General features: G+C 48.1%; 2 protein-coding genes across 3 annotated transcripts in view; one reads left to right on the forward strand and one right to left on the reverse strand.

Annotated features, from left to right (window-relative positions):
* On the forward strand, positions 1–13,869 carry LOC118087881 (cytochrome P450 2F3-like). Of its 2 annotated transcripts, XM_035120945.2 has the most exons (10): positions 1–222; positions 1,179–1,341; positions 4,219–4,368; positions 5,417–5,577; positions 5,764–5,940; positions 7,294–7,435; positions 8,607–8,794; positions 10,349–10,490; positions 11,691–11,868; positions 13,083–13,869. In XM_035120945.2, exons 1-10 carry the CDS (start codon positions 25–27, stop codon positions 13,087–13,089), a joined length of 1,506 nt encoding a protein of 501 aa, XP_034976836.1. In that variant the 5' UTR covers positions 1–24; the 3' UTR covers positions 13,090–13,869. The 2 variants fall into 2 exon arrangements, with proteins under 2 accessions (XP_034976836.1, XP_060131490.1); XM_060275507.1 differs by lacking the exons at positions 10,349–10,490; positions 11,691–11,868; positions 13,083–13,869 and having other exon boundaries at positions 7,294–7,611; positions 8,607–8,784.
* The window catches only part of LOC118087883 (cytochrome P450 2F5), a 16,555-nt gene continuing 7,073 nt past the window's right edge, over positions 12,775–22,256 (reverse strand). Inside the window, exons 6-9 of the mRNA XM_035120946.2 lie at positions 21,931–22,072; positions 20,103–20,290; positions 16,753–16,894; positions 12,775–14,943 (exon numbers count right to left, since the gene is read on the reverse strand). Coding sequence (XP_034976837.2) covers positions 14,762–14,943; positions 16,753–16,894; positions 20,103–20,290; positions 21,931–22,072 — 654 coding nt within the window. The 3' untranslated portion in view covers positions 12,775–14,761. The remainder of the gene's footprint in view (positions 14,944–16,752; positions 16,895–20,102; positions 20,291–21,930; positions 22,073–22,256) is intronic.

Below are 22,256 nucleotides of genomic sequence, written 5' to 3' on the forward strand. Positions count from 1 at the left end.
GCTCTGCAGACTGCGGCCGGCGCAATGGAGCTCTTCCCCTCCAGGATAGATTTTGGCGGGGTCCTTGGCATCCTCCTGGCCATGGTCGTCTCGTGCCTCCTCTTCCTCCACTTCTCCTCGAGAAAGAAGTTCAGGACCCTTCCTCCGGGGCCAGCCCCGCTCCCCTTCATCGGAAACATGCACCAAGTGGACATCAAGGAGCTGATAAATTCCCTGAAAGAAGTGAGACCACGGCAGCCAGGCGCGGGGGGGGGGGGGGTTGGGGTCGGGGGTGTAATTTTACAATTTCCACATCAGGCATGAAAGCAGGACGGATTTTGGTTCTTTGAGGGCAGGAGAAGCCTAAAAAGGGGGCTTCAGCCAGAGAAACTGAGAAAGAGCAACGAAAGTGCCTCTGGCCATGCTCAAAGCATCATTCTGTCGCTGTAAGATCTTCAGAGCTAGGGACGGGGGTTTGTTGTTGCTGTTGTTGTTGTTGTTCAGTTCATCTTTTTATTTTGTAATTTTATGTTGTTGACTGCCCTGAGATCTATAGCTATAGGGTGGTATACAATTTTAAATAATAATAATAATAATAATAATAATAATAATAATAATAATAATAATCAGACTTGAGCCCCAGTACTTGAAAACAAGCTCTTTCTGCCTCAGTTGCTTTCAGTTCAAGCAAGAGGAGGTTGGAGTTGGAAGGGGCTCAGTTTTCCCGTCGAAGGGGGCGCCCCTGACCCTCTTTTTTTGCATTGCACAGGGACCAACTTTGGAGTCTTAGCCCAGGGGGAGAATGGGGAAAGGGAGAAGCTGTAAGGCTCGGTTTTCTGCCTGTAGGACAAGGAGGGGCAGTGAGACAGAGGACTCATCCATAATTACCTTTTGCCCTGCACTTTCTAGCCGCAGCCTAGCAAAACCTGCTCTTTAACGCTGAACAGAAACAAATGGCAATTCCAGTTTTCCACGGATTGGTGGGTTTTCACAGGGAAAATGAGGGGCAAAAAACAACAGCACTCTGATAAAAACTTCATTTATTTATTTTTATTTTTTGAGACTTTGCAAACAAAGAAGCTCAACAACTTTAGGCAAAACTAAGAAAAGCTCAGCCACCTTTTGTGTCTGGATTTTCACTTTTTGAAATATGGCAACCCTATCCTAAACAACTTCCTGCTTCCTTCTCCTCTTTGCAGCTTAGCAAGACCTACGGGCCAATGTACACCTTCCACCTGGGCTCTCGGCCTTGCGTGGTCCTCTCTGGCTACCAGGTGCTCAAGGAGGCTTTGATTGACAAGGCAGAGGAGTTCAGCGGCCGAGGAGACTTCCCCGCTGTCCAGATGTGGAGCAAAGGAAATGGTGAGGGAATGGGGGATGGGGTGCTGATTTCGAAAAGGAAGCGTTGCAGTGGCTCCCCAAGTAGGAGGTGAGATTACAGAAGGGGTGCTAAGAGGCAAGGGGGCAGTAGGGGAGCCCCGGAAGTAGTGGTTTAAGACTCCTGCTAAGTGACCAGTTATTGGGAATCTGGCCTCCCAGTGGAAAGGCAAGTCAGATGATTAAAAGGTAAAGGTATTGGACCCCTGGACGGTTAAGTCCAATCAAAGGCGACTATGGGGTTGCGGTGCTCATCTCGCTTTCAGGCCAAGGGAGCTGACGTTTGTCCACAGACAGTTTTCCGGGTCATGTGACCAGCATGACTAAACGGAGGACCGTGACGAGTGCCAGAGCGCACAGAAACACTGTTTACTTTCCCGCTGCAGTGGTACCTATTTACAGTCGTACCTCTTGTTACGTCAGTCTCCGGTTGCATTTTTTCAGGATACGAATGCAGCAAACTCGGAAGTCTATACTTCTGAGTTTCACCCCGCGTGCATGCACAGAAGCACTCTATTGCGCCGCGCACATGTGCAGAAGCGGCGCTCTAGTTGCAGTCTTTTCCGGGTGCAAACAGCACCCCGAAACAGATTGAGTCCGTAACTGGAGGTACCACTCTAGTTACAGCATCTATGTTTATGTTTTTCAGGTTTATACATTTCACAAATTTTACAATCATTTTAACATTTCAAAGTTGACTTCCTTCCCCCTCTTTCTGCAGTGCCTTAAAAAAATTTTTAATATCTTCTGCATATCCAAATTAACTTAATTTGCTCATTTTTTTCATCTGCTTTAAATATATACTCTTATAAACCTGCAGGTTATTACCTTCCAATGTTCTTATCTGTTTACAATTTATCTGTAAATATTCAATAAACCATTTCCATTCTTTTATAAAACAAAGTTTGTTGTCTTGATTTCTTATTCTTCTGGTAAGCTTCGCCATTTCTACATATTCTGTAAGTTTTTGTATCCATTTTTCGTTTGCTGGGACTTCTGCTTCTTTCCATTTTTGAATGAGTAACATTCTTGCTGCTGTAGTTGCCTACATAAATAAGTTTCTATACAGTTTAGGTAGTTCTGTCCCTATAATTCCCAAAAGAAAAGCTTCTGGCTTTTTTTACAAATGTTATTTTAAACATCCTTTTCGATGCATTATATATCATTATGTTCTTATGACTTTATCAAATCCATCCATAGCATGAGGAAATGGTTAAATGACTATCAGACATTGAAAAGCCTGTATTGTTGAAAAGCCTGTACTGTATCAAGTTCATCATTTTTTGTTGAATTAACTACAGTCATACCTTGGGTTAAGTACGCTTCAGGTTGAGTACTTTCAAGTTAAGTACTCCGCGAACCCGTCTGGAACGGATTAATCCACTTTCCATTACTTTCAATGGGAAAGTTCGCTTCAGGTTAAGTACGGACTTCCAGAACCAATTAAGTACTTAACCTGAGGTACCACTGTACATTGATTATTGCCTTCATTTTATGGATCAATGGTCTCATTAGACAGTAAAATTTGTGTTAAATTGCTGTTTCAGGGGGTGTTTTTCATCGCCCGCAATGGATTAATCCACTTTCTATTACTTTCAATGGGAAAATTCGCTTCAGGTTAAGTACGCTTCAGGTTAAGTACGGACTTCTGGAACCGATTAAGTACTTAACTTGAGGTACCACTGTAAATAGTTTTAGCTGGAATTTAAATAAAGGTGCAAGCAATTGAGACTGTTTTGAATTTTATTTTATTTTTTAAAGAAATTTTTATTGATTTTATACAACAATCATAATAACAAAAACCACTACAATATAACAAACACATACACTCTACATAAAACGAAAACAAAACAAATAATCCTTTTTCTTTTTATCTAATTCACAATCCATTATTATGTGGACTTCCCCAAGTCCCCCCTATCTGATTTCCAATTCAACTCATCTTAAGCAGTTTCATATATCATAATCTTAACCATTTTATACGATCTAACCATTATTCTAAAATTTCTCTCATTTTAACAATTATACAGATTTCATATTAAAACTTCCAAATTAATCTTAACAAAATACAATTAATCAATTTAATCTAACACTTAACATTTCTACCCCTACAGCCTATATGCCTTCCAAAGATATCCCATCCATCTACATATTTAATTACTTTAATTACTTCCAATTAATTCTACTCCTTCCTAAATTTCAACAGCCATCTCATCTCCCTGGTCACACTGCCCCCCCCCCACCAAATCAGCTAAATATCTTTACATCTAATTTATTAACATCATTTTTAATTTCTCTTTGGCCAGCCATTCCATTTTCAATACCAGATTTATCAATCATCGTAAAACAATCCATTATGTTTTTTCACCCCACTCCCAATCTATAATGTCTTTTGACCCCAAATCCAATCTTCTCCTCCTGCTGCCCCCCCCATACACACAATCTCCTCTTTCATCCAGCCCCCATTCTTAATCTTTTCATAGACTGTTTTGAATTTTAATAGGTTATCTCCCTTAGTGGGCTGTGTAGACCAGGCATAGGCAAACTCGGCCCTCCAGATGTTTTAGGACTACAAATCCCATCATCCCTGACCACTAGTCCTGTTAGCTAGGGATGATGGGAGTTGTAGTCCCAAAACACCTACCCTGTTTCTCCAAAAATAAGACGCAGCCATAAAATAGGCCGTACCGAGTTTGCCTATGCCTGGTGTAGACCACTATTTTGAATAAGGCTTTCGACAGAGTAGGGCGGGTATGAGTTTATGGAACCAAGGGGGCTGTGGGCCAGAGTGACTGGGTTAGGGGCTTCTCCCTGGGGGTTCATGCCACTGGCCTTGGGCTCATCCTTTGCTTTTTCCCTCAGGGATCGTGTACGGCACTGGGGAGCGCTGGAGGCAACTACGCAGGTTTGCCATCAGCACCTTCAAGAACTTTGGGATGGGAAAGAGATCCATTGAGGAGCGGATCAAGGAAGAGGCTCAGTTCCTGGTGGCTGAGTTTCACAAAACTGAAGGTTGGTGGGGAAGGGGTTGCCCAGGGGCAGGGGAAGGAAAGAAAGAAAGGGATTTGCTCCACCAATTTCCCAACATTTTCTGGAATGGGGTTGCTGTGGGGATTAAACGAGGAAGAGAGCCGTGTATACCTCACCTCGAGCTGCTCAGAGGAAAAGCTGGGGTACAAACGCATAAATAAATACTATTATAATATTATCTGGTCCAAGAGAGAGAAAGGAAGCAGAAAATAAAGGAGTGTGTTTATCATTGGATCCTTCAGCAATGTTGGGCCCTTTCCCCCTACTGAAAGCAAGCTGATGAAAAGACTTCCTGTGATTTAAATTATGACGAAATCATAGGATCATAGATCTAGAAGGGACACCCAAGGGTCATCTAGTCCAACCCCCTGCAAAACTGTGGTTTGTTGCTTTGTTTTTGTTTTGTTTTGTTTCGTATTGCATTTTATTGTAATTTATATTTGGTGTTAGCCGCCCTGAACCCGGCCCTGGCCGGGGAGGGCGGGGTAAAAATGAAATTTATTATTATTATTATTATTATTATTATTATTATTATTATTATTATTTACAGAGCCCTTCTTGCATAACGAAACCTTAGTTTAGGGATATCCAGATGTGTGGAGTAATAATAAATAGAATTATTATAATTAATTATTATTATTATCATCATCATCATCATCATCCCATTTCAGCCTTCACAAACCTGTTGCTCTCTGGATGTCTTGGGCTACAAAGTCCATCAACCCAGGCCAGCACAGCCATTGTAGAAACTGTAAACATCTGTAAACATCAGGAGAGCAAGAGGTTGGAATCATAGACCTGTAGGAGGGGCTCCCCAGGGGTCATCTAGTCCAACCCCCTTCAATGCAGGAATCACGGCTTTAAAAAAATCCCTAACAGTTGGCCTTCATTGGAGGAGAGTCCACTGCCTTCCAAGGTAGTCCATTTAAAAGAGAAGGGTGGCTGTTGGGGCTGTTACTACGGTAGAAGTCTGTGAAAGATGCTTTTAAAAACAATATACAGTATCTGCTTCATCTCGCTTTATTCCCAGGCAAACCCTTTGACCCCACCTTCTTCCTGAGCTGTGCTGGCTCCAACATTATCTGCACCTTAGTTTTCGGGGACCGCTTTGAATACACAGACAAGAAATTCCTCATGTTGCTGGACCTCATCAACAGCAACTGGAAGCTCATGAGCTCCACCTGGGGACAGGTGAGTCCAAGCCAGAGGTGGGGGAAGGGAAACTGGGGCAGGAGGATGTTAGACAAGGTGGGCCTTTGGTCTGAAACAGCAGCCTGGCTCTCCTGGCTCCTCTTATGGGCACAGTCAAAAGATGGATGTGGGGGAATGTACTGGGCGCTGTGCGTAAACTGGGGTCCTCTGCTTCTGCTCTCCCAGATGCTATTCACCTTTCCAAAGATCATGAAGTACATCCCTGGGCCTCACCGTCAGATCTACAAAAACTACCTGAAGCTGGCCAAGTTTGTGGGCGAGCGGCTAGAGATGAACCGGCAAACGCTGGACGTCAACAACCCCCGGGATTTCATCGACTGCTTCCTCATCAAAATCCAGCAGGTATCCTCAGCATCCCAAAGAGCTGCCATTAGTTCCAGATCGCTTCCCTCTTTGCCAGGAAGCCAGGAAAATTGCAGTTTTGTGAGCAGGAGGAAGCTTCTCTAACAGCGGTTACTCAACCGACTACAATTTAGCTATTTTATTTCACATAATTTATATACCACTCGATTGTAAAACAACAACAACAATCTCAAAGCGCGCTACAAAAAAAAGATAAAACTAAGATGATCAATAAGGAAAAATCAGGAATTTCTTTTGAAAAGTAAAAATAGCAATAGACTAAAAATAGACTAAGACACGCACAAACTTTCTAAGCATCTGGGTAGGTTTGTTTAAACAAACAAGTTTTTTGGGGAGGCGTTGAAAAAAGGACAGCGAAGGCGCCTGCTTGATATCAAGTGGCAGAGAGTTCCAAAGTGCAGGTGCTGCCACACTAAAATATTGAGATCTTACAAATGCAGAAGGAGGGCCAGATCCACCGATCAAAGTGGTTGAGCAGGTGTATTTGGAGCAAGGCAATCTCAGGGGTAAACTGGTTCCAAGTTGTTACTAACAGTAATACCTTGAACTTGACCGCGTAGCGAATCGGCAACCAGTTCAGATCTCTGAACACAGGAGTTATATGCTGACAAGGACTCGCTCCTGTCAGCAATCGTGCTGCAGTATTCTGCACAGACTGCAACTTCCAAACCAAGCGCAAGGGAAGCCCGGCAAAGAGCACATTGCAGCCAATCTGTCTTAGAATCATAGAATTGTAGAGGTGAAAGGCACCCCAAGGGCCATCTAGTCCAGCCCCCTGCAATGTATTGGTTACTCTTGAATTGTATTCATTGTTTTGATGAATTCACTGCTGTGGTTTACTTTATTTATATGCTGTCATGTTCGATATTATAATAATTGTAGCATTCGTTGTTTTGGAATGCTGTTGCGATTATTGTGAGCTGCTTTGCGCTTGACATTTATGGTTGGAAGAGCGGGATACAAATATTAAATCAAATCAGTGTTCCTCCCAGACTATTGCCACACGGAGGGGCAACTCTTGTGCTGCAACACGACAAGAGCAGGACCCCAAAAATAAAGCGAAAGATTTGTGGGGTAAAAAGTTGCAGGATTTCAGCAGGAAGCTACGGTTCGTGCGCCGGTTGGAAACAAAGCAAGAAGTGCTTTTGCAGGCGCCAACAGCGTGGTGTGGAAAGGGAGTTTGCATAATGAGCACGGTATCATCATAGCCACAGATCATCAGAGATGCAGAATGAAAATGATGCCCTGAGGGATGGCATCCTGCATTGTATTCTTCACAAGTTTTGTTGACGCTGTCGAGGTTTCTCAGCCCCTCCCATATCCCTGTTGCAGGAAAAAAACAACCCAGACACACACTTCAACGAAGACACCATGTCAAAGACTACGGTGAACCTCTTCTTTGCTGGGACGGAGACGGTCAGCTCGACCTTGAGATACGGACTCCGAATTCTCATGAGGCATCCCGAGGTGGAAGGTCAGCAAAGGGGGCTTGCTCTGCTCTCACACAGGAATGCCCATGGGTCAGAGGATGCGGTCCGAGAAGTCTTTTATTTATTTGCTTTTCGTATTTTATATCCCACCATTTTCTCTAAGGAGCTGCAGGTGACGCACACGGCTCTCCTCATTTACTCCCCACAACAACCCTGTGAGGTAGGTTAGGCTCAGAAGCATAGAATCGTAGAATTGTAGAGTTGGAAGGGGAACCGAGGGGCATCTACCCCAACCCATTGCAATGCAGGAATTTCGACTAAAGCAGGGACTAGTCTCCAAAGTCACACCCCGTGAATGCTTCATGGTTGAGTCGGGATTTGAATCTCAGTCTCCCATAGGGAGATTTTCAAAATGGTGAAAATCTGGGCACAGAAGTTATTGAGCTTTTTACAGTTTTGCAAAAGGTTGTTGAGCTTCCTTTTGCAAAATCTCAATTAAAAAAATATGAAGATTTGGGGCTATTTTTAAGGAAATATGCCAAAATCTTGACTTCCAACACAGACATTGCAACAATTTCTGCCTCGACACTGTTTCCGGTTGCCGTATTCCAACTATGTCTGGGAAATTCCACACATATGGCAACCCTAGTCTCCCACCAGAGGTGCAAAAAAAGTCACTTTGGGGAAACATGAGGCTGGGGTGATTTTCAGGAGTGCCAAATCCTACAAACAGATTCAAAATAGGCAGTCAGAAGGAAGCCAGTACAGGACCCCTGAACCACACAGCGATCAGCCGGATGACAAAGCCACAGCCAGGGGAGGCACAATGGCCAGAGAGGGCTGCAAGCTTCTAGTCCAGTCTGAAGTTGCTCTGAACTGCCCAGGTGTCACTTACTGAAATGCTACAGAAGAGCTAGAATTGGTCCCTGGGTTTCATAGGCTCATGGAATTGCAGAGTTGGAAGGAACCTCAAGGGTCATCCAGCCCAACCCCCTGCCATGCTGGAATCATGCTCAATAAGCTCATTGAAATCAGTGGGTCAAAGGGGAGCTTTGTCTGCAAACTCCTGCGCCCTCTCCCTTTCTGCTCCCACCCACCCTCGACACGGGCTCTTCCCGTAGTTAACCCCTTGCAGACCACCACAGCCCATTTCCCTGTCCGGCGCCCCACCTGGGACCGCTTTAAAGCTTTCCCCGCCCTCCTTCCTTGCTGCAGAGAAGCTCCATGAAGAGATTGACCAGGTCATCGGGATGAACCGCAGCCCCTGCATGGAGGATAGGAGCCGGATGCCCTACACGGACGCCGTCATCCACGAGATCCAGCGCTACGCCGACATCGTCCCCATGGGTGTGCCCCACACCGTCACGCGAGATATCGAGTTCCATGGATACACCCTCCCCAAGGTTTGAGGGGGAAGGGGGGAAGCGCACCCCATGGGGGACAGTGAAGGTCTCCTTCTGTAGGACCCCCATTGGCAGCACCCTGCCTTGATGCCCCATGGCCTGCTTTCCGAAAGGAGAGGTCACAGTCCTGAAACTGTGGGGAAACCCAGCCAGATGTGCAGGGTATAAATATTATTATTATTATTGTTGTTATTATTATTATATGACGCCTGCCAGGAAACTCTCTACCCTCTTGAGTCCAGATGGGCAAGACCTTGCCATAGGTCCTTTTAGCGGAAGGAACTCCACACTTACTCCCTTTTTAATTATGATGTGGCCCTGGAAACAGGGTGTTTCATAGAATCGTGGCATTGGAAGGGACCCCAAGGCTCATCTAGCCCAACCCTCTGCAATGGAGGAATCCCAGCTAACAATATTCTGGAGATCCCAAGCCATAAGGTGGCTAGATTTGCCTCCACTAGGGCCAGGGCCTTTTCAGTATTGGCCCCAACTTGGTGGAATGCTCTTTCACAGGAGACCAGGGCCCTGCGGGATTTGTCATCTTTCTGCAGGGCCTGCAAGACAGAGCTGTTCCGCCTGGCCTTTGGGTTGGATTCAGTCTGACCCCTGTGTTTTCCTCCCTCATGGCTTGGATTTATGGACTACTTAGAATGAGGCTGAATTTTAAATTTTAATATTGTATTTTAATCTGTATTTTAACTAATTGCTTTTTATATTTTATTGTAATTTTATTGGTGTTAGTCGCCCTGAGCCCGGTTTTGACTGGGGAGGGCGGGGTATAAATAAAAAATTATTATTATTATTATTATTATTATTATTATTATTATTATTATTATTAAAGCATCCATGGCAGAGGGTCATCCAGCCTCTGCTTTAAAACCTCCAAGGAAGGAGAGTCCACCACCTCCCCGAAGGAGTCGGTCCCACTTTCCATCAGAAAGGTTTTCCTTTCTTTTAACTTGAAGCCCTGGGTTCCAGTCCTATCCTCCAGAGCAGGAGAAAGCAAGCTTCTTCCCTCTTCCACGGGACAGCCCTTGAGATATTTATATGCACCAGCTTTTCTTCCAAAGAGCTCAAGGTGTGCAAAGGGTTGTCCTCCCCCTCTGCATTTCACCCATACAACAACCCTGTGAGGTAGGTCAAGGCGAAGAGATGGTGACTGACTCACCCAAGGTCACTACTAGGCTTCATGGCTGAGTGGGGATTCGAACCTTGGTCTCCCAGGTCAGAACCCACCGCTCTCGCCATTGTGCCACACTGAGCTAAGCTCAGAAGAGCTTTCCCTCGACTGGAGGTATGTCACTCACACACAGGAAGCGACTGCCACAGCGAGTCGGACCATCTGGTCTACCTTCCTCAGTGTTGTCCACATTGGTGGACAGCAGTGGCTCTCCCTATTCCTACCCAGAGATGGAAATTGGGACCTTCTGCAGGCAGCGCAGGTGCTCCTAGAGCTAAGGCCCCTCCCCATGACTCAACACCCGTCTGCCAGGGATTTCTTGCCCTTGGTTCTCAACCATGCCTTCCTCCTGCTCCTCTCCCTCCAACCCACAGGACCTCAACATCATCCCACTGATCTGCACATCTCAGTTTGATCCCACGCAGTTCAAGAATCCAACCTCCTTCGACCCGACTCATTTCCTGGACGAGAGTGGGCGGTTCAAGAAGAATGATGCCTTCATGGCTTTCTCGGCAGGTAAGAGCAGGACAGGGGTTCAGGTCCTGCTTGTGGGTTCCCCATCATAGGCATCTGGGTGGCCACTGTGAGAACAGGATGCCTGGGCTAGATGGGCCTCCTTTGGCCGGATCCATCAGGCTCTTAGAATCATGGAACTGTAGAATTGGAAGGAACCCCCAATTCAGTGCAGGAATCCCAACTAAAGCATGCATGGCAGATGGTCACCCAACCTCTGCTTTGAAACCTCCAAGGAAGGAGAATCTACAACCTCCCCAGGGAGATCACTCGGAAATCACAGAACTGTAGAGTTGGAAGAGAACATCTAGCCCCGCATCTAGTCCACTCTTCTTATGGGCCTTTTCGGTGGTGGCTCCCCATTTGCGGAATTCTCTCCCCAGAGAGGCTCGCCTGGCTCCAGGCGAAAACAGTCTCTTTACCAAGGCCTATGGCTATTAAGTAATCAACAGTCTGTAAAAGTGTGCAGGAGAGGACTGTTAGTATGATGATTATTTCATTATTAGGCTGTCTGTCAGTAAGCATTTTACTATGCTTTTATTATAAATAGTAACACCTTAGAGATCCCAGGCCCTAAGGAAGTCAGATTAGCCTCAACCAGAGCCCAGGGCCTTTTCAATATTGGCTCCGACCTGGTGGAATGCTCTGTCTCATGAGACCAGGGCCCTGCGGGATTTGATTTCTTTCCACAGGGCCTGTAAGACAGAGTTGTTCTGCCTGGCCTTTGGCCTGGAATCAACTTGATCCCCTCCCCCCCTTTTCCTTTTTCTGATGAGGCTGCATTTTAATTTTCATGTTGTATTTAATCTTGTTTTTAAGCTGTATTTTAATTAATTGTTTTATATTCGGTGTTAGCCACCCTGAGCCTGGTCTTGGCTGGGGAGGGCGGGGTATAAATTTAATTTATTTTTAATAATTTTGCAGTGCATACACAGCCACTGGGTTGAATCCTGCTTGCAGGTTCTCCATAAGTGAAAGGGATTTAAAGACCATGAAGAAGGGAGATTAAGTGCCCCTTGGAAGGGATCCAAAGGTTCCTCTATTCCCTACGAAGGTCTGCTCCACTGTGGGCAACCTGGAGACCCCATCCCTAAGCGCACCTTCAAATGACGTCAGAGCAGATCTAGAGCCTCCTTTGCCCGACCCTCAAAGGCACAGAGGCATTTCTGTCCCTCTTCCTTCTCTCCCCCCCCCCTTTTGCAGGCAAGCGGGTGTGCCTGGGAGAAAGCCTGGCTATCATGGAGCTTTTCATCTTCCTCACCACCATCCTGCAGAACTTCAAGCTGAAGCCCTTGATGAAACCCGAGGACATTGACATCACGCCAGAGTCCACGGGGCTGGGGAGCATCCCTCGGCCCTACCAGTTCTGCCTCATCCCCCGGTAAAAGGACACTGCGCTCGAAGGCCAGGCAGCTCATCCCCCCTGCAGCCAGACATAGAATCATGAAAGTGTAGAGTCAGGAGGGCAGTAGTGTAGGAAGATAGGGGCGGCGGGGGCGCAGCGCCCCGGGCAGCGCAATCCCAGGGGTGCCATCGCGGCTGCCCGTCCCACCCCCAAATCACGCGCCATGCCACACCCCCAGAATGCGCGCCACGTCCCTGGGGGCAGCGTGCCTGCCCTCCGCCACTGCAGGAGGGACCTCCCAAGGGTCATCCAGTCGAACCCCCTGCAAGGCAGGAACCTCAACTCAAGCATCCATGACAGAGGGCCATCCAACCTCCACTTAGATACCTCCAAGGAAGAAGAATCATCACCTTCTGAGGGAGTCTGCTCTACGGTCAAACAGCAAACTTTGTTTTTTTCTGAATGGCTGTGGCAATCCATTATGCAAAGGCCTCTCTCTCTCCGTCTCTCTCCTATCTCTTTTCTCATCTATCACTTTCTCTCGCTCCGCCCTCTTGCCTGTTGCTGCGGTCTGTCATCCTTTCTCCCTGACCAACACTCTGGGGTCAGCATTGAGGTCAATAAACTTGCCCACCCATCCAATGCCTCAGCTGAGAATGTCGACATCTCAGTTATCTCACCTACTCCCTACACAACCATGAAAGGCCGGGAGGTCATGGCACTCTGGGTTTTTCTACAAATAAAATATTTGCTCTGCAACGGGTTGCTTGAAAATGACTCAGCCATTTCAATCCCAGCCGAAACTAAGGCTGCTTTCCAGATGCCACTGTTGTGGGTTGGGATTCAGTCACATGCTGGCAGATTCAGGTGAGGCAATGTTTACAGGGGTCTTGCACCACAAACCCGCGTCCCTGCAAAGACCTGACTTTTTGCCGTAAGGAAAGAGACAGGGAAATCCACTGGGAAGTGTGGAATATCCCTTGCTTTGATGCAACATAGGTAAACTGTGGAACTCCCACCCACAGGAGGCAGTGATAGCCACGAGTTAACAGGTAGGTGGCTTTAAAATAGGATGGGACAAATTCACAGTCCAATAAGCCTGATCCAGCAGCCAGGCTCTTGTTATGGAACCTCCAGTTGCAGAGGCAGTCTATCGAGATTCCCAGGTCACTGTGAGAACAGGTGGCTGGACTAAATGGCCCAACCCAGCGTGCTCTCCTTATGTCTTTACGTTCTTGTGTCCTTAACAGCATCTAAACCCCCTGCCCACAAATCAGAATGAGTGTTCCACAAACAAGCCATCTGGAAGTGCCCTGAATACCAAGATGCAGAAAGGGAGTTGGTCCACGGCTGGCAGAAGCTGGTTCCAGTGGCATAGCATGGGTTGCCAGTGCTCCGGACCATGCATTCAACTGCCTAACAGTGTCCGAGTCGCCCAGGAGATCGCAGCCACAAAGATAAGAAAAGAAGAGTCGTTGTCTGGAGAGGTCACTTCCAGGCTCGCATGGAGAAGCTGTTTCAACTGAGAACAGGGAAGGAAGAATGCAGCTGTATTGAGGCACTGCTGGGTGTTGAAATTTTGCACCCGCTAACCATTGTGTGCCTGGGGCAACTGCCCGTGCCTCCCCCTCCATGCTACACCACTGGCTGGCCCCTTATAAGGCACAGCAGCAAACATCACCACCAGCCCATCATTGGGGCAGCAAACACCAGGCCAGCAGGTCACCTGGAAGCAAAACCTGCCCTGTCCTGCTGGTGAGCTCCTGCATCAACTGCGCTCCGGCCACTGCCCTCCTGGTGCTGAAGACATGCCCGTCTCGGCCTGGAGGAGGCATTTGCAAGGACCAACCCAGCTCTCAGCCCTTGGAAGGAGGAGTCCTTTATTGGTAAATGTTTACACCGACTTCTTGAGAAAAAGCACACCTGAGATTACCCGACCTAATATTTCTGCTGGGCAGGGCAAGAATGTGGAGGAGCAAGGGGAATTTGGGCACAATCCCAGTCTGCAGTTTACAGAAAGCAATAATGGCTCTCCGAGGGAAAGAATTCGTACCCCAAAGCAGTAACAGGCTGGAGGGTGCTTTTCTCAAGATTGGCGATGTCCCTTTAAAATGTTGCTGCCTGGGTGAGCTCCTGGCAAGCTGGGGTGCTTGTACCAGATTAACCCCACCACTTTGAAAATGAAAGCCACCCGCACCCTGATTTGTGCCTGCCCCGCCACAGGCATGCAAAGCTGCATAGGCACCCCTGGAACTGCCTGCCACTGAGTCAGGCCAATGGAGCATCTAGTCCATAGGTCGGCAACGTCAGGCCCATGGGCCAGATGCGGCCCATGAAGGCCATTTATCCGACCCACAGACTGCCCGTGAACCAAGCCACCCGCTCAGCGAGTCCCTCGCGCGCTACGCTAAACCAGCGCAGCGCAGATCGGGGACTCGCCGAGCGGCACCAAAAATGGCACCTGTGCAGATGCTGGAAACCGCGTCTGTGCAGCCGCGGACATGCACAGAAGCCATTTCCGGCGCCACACTGCCCATGTCCGGGACGCCAAAAATCGCTTCTGTGCGTGCCCCGCCCATGTCCAGCCCATGGATGATAGTCCATTTGAATCCTCTGGCCCACGGCCGGAAAATGTTACCGACACCTGATCTGGTCCAAGGCTCTCTTTTCCGGCATGGGGGTGGGCACATTGAGAGCCCTGCACTCCTTTCTGCATCTTGCCTTGTGCTAAGAAAATGCTCAGCCCTCCCTCCCCATGCAAAAGATCCAGCCAGCTTCCAGCTATAGGTAAAGAAAGCCACCTGGGCTACGGTTGGCAAGGAGGGCAGTGCCTCTCCCAAGGTGGCACCCCCAGAAACACCAGGAGAGCTTCACCCCACCAGGGAAGGCTGTTCTGGGGAGATGGGGGGCAAGGGGCAAGAGGGGCAGCTCAGCGAGGGACGATGAGGCATTTGTAGGGGCGAGGGACGTTCCCTGTGCCGCTGGACACGGGCGAGACGTCCAGCTCCTCGCGGGGGCAGGTGGGCTGGAAGGTGAAACGCTGGAGGAGTTTGGTGAGATACAGGAACAGCTCCATTCGCGCCAAACCTTCTCCCAGGCACAAGCGTTTCCCTGAGGGGAGGAAAAACAAACCTGTCAGCAGTTCCTTCAAGGCTTTGCATTCAGGAGCAAGAGTTTCAGCATCTAAATTTCTGTACATAAACTGCTCTCTAGCAGCCTATTAATCAGGGTGACGTCCTGCCCGCTCCACTAAAAGAAGAACAGCCCCCTGGGAGGCAGATTAATTCCCAAGGGCCTAAGGAAAGCACAAGACTCTTCGTCTCAGGGTTGCGGGTTTGAGCCCCGAAATGGGCAGATGATCCTTGTTCCCATTCTACAATTCTACGATCCTAGGATAACTAATTAGGAAACTAATTAGGAAAAGATTTCCGAGGGTAAGAGTTGTTTGAAAGTGGAAGGTGGTGGACTCTCCTTCCTTGGAGGTTTTTAAGCAGTGGTTGGGTGGCCATCTGTCAGGGATGCTTTAGTTGAGATTCCTGCATTGCAGGGAGTTGGACTAGAGGACCCTTGGGGGGGGGGTCCCTTCCACCTCTGTGATTCTATTCTTCTACGATTCCAGCCATGCCAAAATTTATTCTACCCCCGCACAGGGTTCCTAATCGCTCCTCTCCCCAAAAAAGTTGGCACCCATTTGCATAACATTTGCATGTGCTTATTTATATGTACAGTTGCAAATTTAGAGACCATTACTACAGTTTCTATGGCAATTCAATACATTATTTTCACCCCCTTTTCAGTCTTGCTGGCTATTTGATCATCTAAGCCTCTTTAGATTTATTAAGCCTTTTGCATTCACATTTTAATTGCTTATTTTCTTTCTTGTAAACCTCACTCGGAATAAGAGGGAATTTTAAGATCATATATATAAGATAAATGTTCATAACTGTATACTGTATAAACCACATGTCTGAAACTTCACACAAAAGAAGTCCTGAACAAATTGACCTCAAATATTTCTCTGTGAGGTCAAAGTGGGAAACCTCCCCATTGTCTCTTTCCTCACAAATCCTGTCTTAAGGGCACATTTAAGATATGAATAGGGTGTGAGCCTGTAACCAGGCTCAGGAACTAAGTATTTATCATTACAAAAGACTGGCCAGGCTCCCCAAGTAATCCAGTCAAATGACCATTAACAGGTAACCTGCCAGGCAGGATAAAAACAACGCACTCGGATTTCTGCTGTAGAACGCCCTTTTCTGTGATGTAGCTATGATGTATCTGGGGGCGGTCTTAGACTCCAGGGCGGGCAATTTAAAATTTCTATACAGTCGTACCTCGGGTTACGACCACCTCGGTTTGCGAACAGTTCGGGTTACGAACTGCGCAACCCCCGGAAGTGTTTTCGGCGCATGCGCAGAAGCGGCACGCGCGTGATCGCGCGATCTGCGCATGCACAAAGCGCGAAAATCGCGCTTTGCGCATGCGCAAAATGGTGGCGCCCATTGCGTTCGGTTTACGAACTATTCAGGTTACGAACTGCGTTCCGGAACGGATCGCGTTCGTAACCCGAGGTATTACTGTATACAGTAAGAGCTTGCACACCTTTGTTCTGGGTCTCTCCCCCCTTCCTGTGTGTGTGGGGGGGGCACCCTGTTGCAACAGCTTTTAATAAAGATCAGGCTTAACTAGCCGCCTTGCTTTTCACTAGAATTCTGTTCTGGTCTCTGTCATTTTACTAGCCGGTAAGGGCTTTCAATTGTGCTCTGCCGGAGGTCCAGGCTCCCTCCCGGAGAAGGACCCCTTTTAACTCATAACTTTTAACTCTTATAACACAATCCAGGGGGGCAAGACGAGGGGCCCATTCTGTACACCTCCCCACTTCCCACTGCCTATCTTCCCACCCCCCAACTAGGAACTCACCAGCAGAAAAGGGCATGAAGGCATCACTTCGGCGGAAGCTGCCTTTCTCGTCCAGGAAGTGGGTAGGGTCAAAATCTTCCGGGTTTTTGAACTGGGTGGGATCTTTGTGGACAGAGTGAAGGAGAGGCATGATGTTGGTGCCCTGTTGGGGGGAAAGGGAAAGGGAAAGGGAAAGTTGGCGAGGCCAGAAACTCCCCGGAATGTGGGCTCCCAGGCGCTGAGAGCACCCTCATGACACTTTGACATCTGCCACTGCATTTGAACCACTGTAATTCAGTTCTGGTCGCCTCCCCTGAAAACGATTGCAGAGCTGGAAAAGGTTCAGAAAAGGGCCAACGATGGGATCCAGGGGGTGGAGAGACTCAAAGGTCGCAGAGTTAGGAACGCTTTAGTTTAGAGGAAAGGCAAAGGAGCAACATGCTAGAAGCTGGGAGGCAGCAATGCTTCTGAAAATCCGTTGCTGGTTTTCCCATATTGGGCATCTGGTTGGCCACTGTGAGAGCCATTGGCCTGATCCAGACCCTCCAAGTGTCCCTATTTTCCAGGGACGTCCCTGATTTAGAGAATCCATCCCAGTTTCTGATTTGACGCTTATATGGTAGGGGAGAGGTATTACTCAGAAGGGTGGAGGGAGTGGATGATTGACAGACTGATAGCTGTTGACGACCATTAACGACTGCAAATGGTCTACAGGAAAAAGCAAGGGGTGAGAATTCCTTCCAGCTTTATCGTGTATAATGAGATAAGAATCCAATGTCTTTATTCAATCCAGGTCTCTCCCTGGTTTTAAGCTTGGTAAGAAGTTGCAGTTCAGCAACTTCTTTTTCCAGTCTATTTCGGAAATTCTTTTCTCTAGAGCAGGGGTTCCCAACAAAATTTTCTCGAGGACCCCTCATCGAGCCGCTATTGTGACAAGGACCCCCATTAATTCCTAATCCTAAAATTAAAAAGTGAGAGCCAAATTAAGAGTCTTTTTTATACGTTTTTTTTACAGTTACAACAGAGTACTCCATCAGTATACAGTTAGTTTTAATTTTCAGTTCTTAATGAGATGAGTTAAATCTGAAATATTAGGTTCCAAACTTGAAACTTTCACTCTGAAATCTGACTGCAAATCTCTACCTGCCTACTAGTCAGCAGAAAATAACTTTTGGCTCCATTAGCACCTTTTTATTAAACAATTATGGCTGAGTGAAACATATCCAGCGCCGTGGTACGAAGATCCCTCCGGCGCCCCCCCCAAAAAAAAATTCCCAAGAATTGACAACCTTTTTTAGGCAGGGGACCCCAAAGTTGTTGACCATTTTTAGGAAAGGTTCCCCAGAGAAGAAGCTGACAAGAAGCAGCAGGTGGAAATTAGCAAATGCTAAGGAAAGAAGGGGTGAAAGAGAGAGGGAGGGAGGGAGGGAGGGAGGGAGGGAGGGAGGGAGGGAGGGAGGGAGGGAGGGAGGGAGGGAGGAAGGAAGGAGTCAGAGAAAGAAAGAGAGGGAGAGAGGGAGGGAGGGAGAGCCGCGCACAGCGTCCAAGCAGCTCTTGCTTTTCTTGCTGGTACAGCGAGCTGGGAGAAGGGACGGACTGACAGGAGCTCCCGTCCACCACCACCCCTCCCAGCTCGCAGCAAAGCAAGCGGAGCAGGCTTGGTAACTGGCAGCAGGGGGGAATGGGGCATCCCAAAAGTGCTCCTCCTGCCTTCCGTGCCTGCGTTCCAACGGAAGGCAGGCAGGGAAGGCAGGCGGCTCAGCCCCGGAGAGGCTGTTGCTTTTGCAAGCAGAGCTACAGCCTCTTCGGGGCTAGAGCGCCTGCGTTCCGTGGGCTCCTCTAAAGCAATTACTTCGCTTGCTTTAAGGAGAGCCAACAGAAGGCAGGCAGGCGGCTCAGCCCGGGAGAGGCTGTTGCTTTTGCAAGCAAGGTGACAGCCTCTTCGGGGCTAGAGCGCCTGCATTCCATGGGCTTCTCCCACCCAGTCACCCCTCTGTGCAAAGGGGGCTGATTTGTAAGGCGCCCACACTGCTCCCTCACTGACAGAGGGGGTAAGACCACCACCCCAAAAAACAGTGCCCCCCTCTCTCTCTGGGGGTGGGGGTGGGCAGTGGAATGGGGTGAGGGAGGGGAAGGCGCAGCTGCCGAGGTGAAGAGGCGACCTCGCGCCTGCTTCAAAGCCTCCCACCGGGTCCTGAATTGAGGGAGCAGGGGCGCCCAGCAGCGAGTCCGCCACCCTCCGCCGACTTGGGAGTCTCATTGGGTCTCCTCGGAGGAGGCGGAGCCACGCCAAAAACTCCACAGAACAGCGTCTGGTGCTGCTGGCCACAGGCAGGGAGAGGGCGGGAAGGAGGCAGGCGAGCTCTGGGGCTTTTGGCGTGGCGCCTCCTCCTCTGAGGAGACCCAAGGAGACTCCCGAGTCGACGGAGCGGATTGCTAGGGGCGCCACGCCGCGGCAGCAGTGCGTGGCGCTCCCGCTGCGCGCGCATCGCTCAGTACGCGCATCTTGGGGAGATGATCTTGCGGACCCCTCTGGCATAGCTCGCGGACCCCTGGGGGTCCGCGGACCACTTGTTGGGAACCACTGCTCTAGAGGTCTGTCTCTCCAGGAGCCACCCTGGAGTGGCACAAAGGCTCAGAGTTTGACCCTACTCTAGATGGGAAATATACCATATTTTTCGCTCCATGACACACTTTTTTCCTCCTAAAAAGTATGGGGAAATGTCTCTGTGTCTTATGGAGTGAATGTGTGGTCAATCGCTGGCTCCCTTTCCAGCCCCGCCCCCTTGTCCAGGCCTCCATTGTTGAATGTTCTGTAGGCGGAGGCTGTTTGTTTCCCCAACGACATGTGACTGGCTGATTAGATTATCTGTCTGGAAACTGTAGAAACGGCTCCCTTTCCTTTCCTAAAGAAGCTGCAGAACTGTGAGTTGAACCCCATAAAAACAGGATTTTTTTTCCCTTTGCAAAGTAAGCTCAACAACTTTGAGCTGATCCTCAAAAGAGGGGCTTTTCCCCTTTGCAAAACAAACTGCACAACTTTGAGCTGATCCTCAAAAAAATGGGGCTTTCCCCATTTCCTCCTCTAAATATAACAGGTAGGTGCATCTTATGGAGCGAAAAATATGGGTAGTTCAAAATGAGGGCACTTTAGAAGGGGGGGTTCTCCTCATCCTCTCATGAAACAGCAGAGCCATGCAGACCCATCTCCAAGCCGCAACCGTGACCTGAGACAGGAACAGAAGGATGTCGGACTTTGCATGAACAGCCAGAACCAATCGGAAAGCATTTGTTCCCCACCCCACCCATCAGCAGCCCAAAGATAAACTTCCCATCTCTTGGGAAGGGAGGGATTTTTTATTCCCAAGCACCTTTGGGAGCACAAAGCCACGGAAGTGGGTGTCCTTGGTCACAGCGTGCGGGACCCCCAGGGGGATGAGATCGATGAATCTCTGGATCTCATGGATCACGGCGTCCGTGTACGGCATCTTCGCCCGGTCCTCAGTCGATGGGCTGCGGTGAGGACCAATGACCTGGCAGATCTCTTCTTGGACCTTGGCTGCAGACAAAATAATAATAATAATAATAATAATAATAATAATAATAATAATAATAATAATTTATTTATAACTTGCATGTCTGGCTGGGTTTCTCTAGCCACTCTGGGCGGCTCCCAACAGATTAGTGAATTGGCAGCGAAATGTTAAGCCATAAACTGTTGAGTTGCGATGAAGGCAATGGCAGTGGCAAAAGCAACACTAAAACCAAGCTGTAAAACAATAAAGCTTAACAATAAAACTGAAGACTCAATTGGGGCTGCCACTGCCATCTTACCTGAAGCTTCCCTAGCTCTACTGTCGCATCATTATTATTATTGCTAGTTACAGGTAGGTAGCTGTGTTGGTCTGACATAGTCGAAACAAAATAAAAAAATTCCTTCCAGTAGCACCTTAAAGACCAACTAAGTTTGTCATTGGTATGAGCTTTTGTGTGCATACACTTGAAGAAGGTCTCTATTATTGCTGTTGTTTTTAACATCATCATCATCATCATCATCATCATCATCATTAATTTCATTTGTATACTGACCTTTACCTGCAGATCCACAGTTAAAATCACAATATAAAAACACAAAATATATAATGAAAATGAAAATGAAAACAACCCAATACCTCCCCTTTGTTAAGATAGCAACTGTTTCACCAATGGTTTGTTCATTATTTTATATTATTTATGCTGTATTTGTGATGTTCTGTTATGTCCTGTGGTGTTACTGCTATTCCTTGCTTTTAAGCTGCTTTTGGATCCATTTGAATGAAAAGCATAGAAACATAATTCATCAAATTCATCAAATCCATCAAATCGGTGTTAGCAACACTGAGAGAGATGGGCCCATTGTCCGGCTCATCGTAAGGCGTTTTTGCATGGTGACAGAGGGCATCTTCTTCCTGGACTCAGGATCCCAGTTCAATCTGGGTAGCAGATGGTGATGGAAAAGGTATCTCTGTTCCTCGAGATCTTAGAAAGCCTAGTACTGTGTGCGTGTCGGGTTAGGCTTATGTGTATGTATGTTATCAGCATCATGCGTGTGGCATGTGATAGGCAGTGTGGCATAATGGTTTGAGTGTTGGACTAGGACCTGGGAGAGAGCAAGGTTCAAATCCCGCCCCCCTCAGCCATGAAGCTCCCTGGGTGAACTTGGCTGCCAGTCACTGCCTCTCGGCCTAGCCTACCTCAAAGGGTTGTTGTGAGGATAAATTGGGGAGGAAGACAACCGTGTGCTCTTCCACCTTGAAAGAAGGTGGGGTGTGAACATGGTCAATAGACACCTGAAGGAGCATCTCCACCCCACCCCCCCATTGTTCTGCCCGAACACTGAGGTCCAGCGCCGAGGGCCTTCCGGCGGTTCCCTCGCTGTGAGAAGCCAAGTTACAGGGAACCAGGCAGAGGGCCTTCTCGGTAGTGGCACCCGCCCTGTGGAATGCCCTCCCACCAGATGTCAAAGAGAAAAACAACTACCAGACTTTTAGAAGACACCTGAAAGCTTTTAATATTTAACAGATAATTGTATTTTAATATTTTGTTGGAAGCCACCCAGAGTAGCTGTAGAAACCCAGCCAGATGGGCGGGGTATAAATAAATTTATAATTATTATTATTTATCAACAAGCAACGAAGCCGAGGGGCCTTCCCAGCTCACCTGCTACCTCCGGGTGCTTCATGAGGATGAGGATCCCATAGCGAAGGGTGGTGCTGACGGTCTCCGTTCCCCCAAAGAAAAGGTTATGGGTGGTCATGACAAGCGTGTTGGTGTGGAAGTGGCTGAGGGGGTCCATCTTTTCCTGCAGAGAGAGGTGGAGATGCCTGGGGCATGAGCCTTACACAAAGGGACGAGGCACGGTGAAATATCCTCGGAGTCGAGAGTGACTTTCATGCTGTTTATTTGGCTTGTAGCAGCAACAGGAGAAGAAGAATGGCTCTTTCCCCCAAAAATCTGCTTATATACATTATTTACACAATGGGCCT

Source organism: Zootoca vivipara, chromosome 6, assembly GCF_963506605.1.
Source record: "Zootoca vivipara chromosome 6, rZooViv1.1, whole genome shotgun sequence".
NCBI classification, from domain to species: domain Eukaryota; kingdom Metazoa; phylum Chordata; class Lepidosauria; order Squamata; family Lacertidae; genus Zootoca; species Zootoca vivipara.